This window comes from Atta colombica, unplaced genomic scaffold (genome assembly GCF_001594045.1).
Source record: "Atta colombica isolate Treedump-2 unplaced genomic scaffold, Acol1.0 scaffold288, whole genome shotgun sequence".
NCBI lineage: Eukaryota > Metazoa > Arthropoda > Insecta > Hymenoptera > Formicidae > Atta > Atta colombica.
The window spans coordinates 4,926-9,062 of NW_017259390.1; the positions used below are offsets into that span (position 1 = coordinate 4,926).

Below are 4,137 nucleotides of genomic sequence, written 5' to 3' on the forward strand. Positions count from 1 at the left end.
CTGGAATTAGCTGTCCAAGAAGTGGAGTTGTGTTCATGATGCTAAAAATCAAGCTGAGATCTTGGATAGAGAAGGAATGAACAGATTGAACAATTCATCAACAATATAATCGATTTTTTCTCCAGCTGAAGTTTCTGACCGATTTCTAGAATCTAGTGTGGACACAAGAATAATTTAGAATATCAAAAAAATATCTAGGAACTCGAGGATTCAGATTGCAGCAAAGGATTCGAAGCATGCGTTAGATTGTGAATTGAAAGAAAACGGAGTAAAAGGTGAAAGAAAAGAGAATATGGCAAAATATAATGCGTATAAATCATGTGCCTGCGCAATCGAGAAAATATCGAGATAGTACAGTCAGATTGAGAACGTTCTAGACTGACTAGAAAACATTCTAGTCAGTGAATAAACAGTTATAAATATGATGATCATATTTTGTAAAAGAAAATAAAAGACAGACTTTATTCCTAAATATTTTTAAACTAATTCGTGACTGTCAGAAGTCTGCATTAATTTCTGAAATTTTCTTACGCAGTATACCTGAGAATAATGCAATTTTGACAATAAATACGGATATACATCCACTCACATTTATGTACATTTTTTCGTGAATTTTTATAAAAAGAATGTCACGGTAACAGTAGAAAATAATACTTAGTAGAATAGAATAGTTGATATTTTGTGAGCCTTCCTTATACTATTCTTTTTATAGATATTGTGTCTCTATTTGTAGAAAATGACAAATATTACTTCATGGAATCTGTTTTCTGCTAATTTGCACTTCAATTTATTTCACAAAATTGCATTTAAAAATTCTTTAATCTCTTACCTGAAATTTTGAGCAAAAGTATCTGGAAAATCTGAGAATTTTCAGAGAATTTTTTTACAAGATTTCAATAAACATCTTGAACGATGCAATAAACTTTTCAAGATATATATATTATTTTCTCTTTATAAGTGAAGTTTAGTGTTCTTATTTTACTGCTGTTTATTTTTGTATTTATAATTTTGCAGCGAAAACGCATTTATAATCTAAAAATAGGTGCTGGATACGGACGATAATAATATTATAGTAATCGTATAAAATACGCAAAGAGAAATTATTCTTTACATTTTATTAGTTATAAAAATATAAAACACTTATTGATCTAATCTAATGGATTTGATATCTAATCAGGAAACCTTTACCAATTATAACACCGCAAGATTACTTTGTGATACTGACTAGAAAATAAGACTTTAAATTTTGTTCTAGAAAGAATAATTTCAAAGAAATCATGGCTACACGTTATATGGTACGAAGAGTCCTACGTTCTATTAACGCTTACCATTACACTGTATGGTTTACATGGAGCAAATTTTCGATAAACTCGAAAAACCTACAGAATTTTGGAACAGGAATCCTTACGGGACTGGCGACGTACAGCATATACAGTGATGTAGTTCAGGCAGCGCATAATGACCTGCAAATTTATAAAAAAACTTTTATGGCAGAGCCTATCACAGCCGTCGAACAATTACAGAAAAATCCGAACGATATGAGAACAAAAATGGAACTGCTGGTGATGAAGACTCAGGCAGACTTCTGCAGAGTTCTCGAAAAACTGGAGAATGGCAATTCCTTCAAAGTGGATCGCTGGACCAGAAAAGAAGGTGGTGGCGGTATTACTTGCGTCCTGCAAGATGGACAAGTATTCGAGAAAGCTGGTGTTAACGTTTCCGTCGTAACCGGCATGCTACCACCGAATGCTATCCAACAGATGAAGGCACGCGGTAAGAAGATGGAAGACTCGGTGCCGTTTTTCGCAGCTGGTGTCAGCGCTGTGATTCATCCTCGCAATCCCATGATCCCCACAATTCATTTCAACTATCGTTATTTTGAAGTGGAGAATCCAGACGGTACAACTCAATGGTGGTTCGGAGGCGGTACAGATCTCACCCCGTATTACTTGGATGAGGAAGATGCCAAACACTTTCATAAAGCGCTAAAAACCGCCTGTGATAAGCACGATCCTTCCTACTACCCGAAGTTCAAGGAATGGTGCGACAATTACTTCAATATTGTGCATCGAGGGGAACGGCGCGGCGTGGGTGGGATATTTTTCGACGACCTTGATACTCCAAATCAGAACGAAGCATTTCAGTTCGTCACTTCTTGTGCTGAGGCAGTCATTCCGTCATACATTCCTTTAGTAAAGAAACACAAGAATGATGGTTACGGATATCACGAGAGGCAATGGCAACTATTGCGACGGGGTAGATACGTCGAATTTAATTTGATCTACGATCGCGGCACCAAGTTTGGCCTATATACACCTGGTGCACGATATGAGAGTATACTCATGTCTCTGCCACTGAACGCCAAATGGGAATACATGCATGAACCTAAAACCGGTTCGAGAGAGTCGCAACTTTTGGAGGTACTGAAAAATCCGAGAGATTGGTTGGACAAAGCAAATTCGGACAATGTGCAAGTATAAGTTTTAATTTCTCGAAGTGACTTTCACGCGATTAAAAAAATTATGTAAAGATAATATAATTATAATATAATCTTAGTATATGGGATCTAAAATGATAAAAAAATATAGATTAATATTTTGAGAATTAATTTTTATAGATGTATAAAAACTTACTTTGTTGATCATTGTGTTTAATAGGAGATGGAAAGATTTTGATCTTTGATGCCAAGTATTATCGAACTATGTGTAAATAAAAATGGACACAATTTTGTACAATATACATGTATTAATTAGTAACCGATCTTGTGTACAATCATACATACATTGAAATATATATTTTTCGAATAAATCAATATAAAGATAAAAATAATAATGAGATAATAGAATGTGGTAAATAAAATTTCTCAAGCTGTTTTAACGCACTTAATACGAACTACATTAATTCTAAAAACTTAAATGAATTATTTACAATATACCAGGCATTATTGCCAAAAACGAGGTTTTTCGTTAAGATACATGTAAATGCAGAAGTCGATAGTAATTATATTCAGAATTTCATAAATTTAATTTAATATTCAGTCTTCGATTTACAGAAATTCCATTCTTATCTCTTATTATATAATTCGTATTAAGTAGTCATACTTACAAAGCAAATATTATCTTGTTAAAATAAACACGATATCATATTAACTTTAGAGATCATATAAATCGGGGAAGATTTTATTATTATTTATAATGTATAAACATGTATAAAATTATATAAACAATAATATTACGATATTATAAAATTGAAATGTGATAATTATCAAGTAAATTTCTCGATGAAATTAAGGGGAAATATTTCACAGCCAAAATGATTTTACAATCATATCTTCATGTGATATATATATCTATACATGTATATATATTGGATATATATATATATATATATATAGAAGAGTATTTATTCAGGATATGATGAATAAATAATGTAGCGAAATTGAGTTAGCTAAATTTAGTATTGAAAAGTCAATACTAAGTTTTTAACACTTGAAAGCCGATATCCATCATAGATCTTATATAAGATTTATGGATGGATATCCATGAACCGTTTCAAAAAGAAAATCTCACTGGAATTAACATGTCGGCTTGATGTGTCTTAACTAACCGAAAAATATTTTTAGAAGTTTTCTGATTGTGATTGTATTTTGTTGTGTTAAAGTATTATTTTCCTTTTGATATATGTATAAATCAATGGATTTTATCTTATTTTAGTTATATATATGTCACGATATAAATACTCAAAGTTAGCATTGTGAAGATTATTTAAATCTGTTGAATTTAACTTCTTCAACTGATCGAAGTCATTTCAAAGCTTTATAGTTTTTGCTTAGTCATATAATATTTAATTAAAATGAACTACCAAGCTAATTGAAGACTATTTGTAAGCGTGATTATTAGTAGGCGAATAATTTTCATTATATACAAAATCTCTAAACGCGGCGTATGTAGGAAGAAGACATGAGTATTTAATATATGAGGCGTCTTGAACACGATTCTCGTTTACAAATTGCAAAGTGCTAGTTTCAAAATTGTGCAGTCTATGAAATTATGCATAAAAATAAATACGTTGCTGTAGCAGACGAATAAACAATGATCTATTATTATTATACATATATATATATATATATATATATAT

The 4,137-nt window shown here is 31.4% G+C and overlaps 1 protein-coding gene across 2 annotated transcripts in view; it reads left to right on the forward strand.

Moving 5' to 3' along the window:
* LOC108689957 (oxygen-dependent coproporphyrinogen-III oxidase) overlaps positions 1-2,501 on the forward strand; it is a 3,052-nt gene extending 551 nt beyond the window's left edge. Inside the window, exons 1-2 of one of the 2 annotated variants that reach the window (XM_018196959.1) lie at positions 7-275; positions 1,256-2,501. In XM_018196959.1, coding sequence (XP_018052448.1) covers positions 1,278-2,480 — 1,203 coding nt within the window. In that variant the 5' untranslated portion in view covers positions 7-275; positions 1,256-1,277 and the 3' untranslated portion in view covers positions 2,481-2,501. Of the gene's footprint in view, positions 1-6; positions 276-1,255 lie in introns of those variants that run through there. The other variant, XM_018196958.1, reaches the window with a different exon arrangement.
* Positions 2,502-4,137: the final 1,636 nt, after the last annotated feature.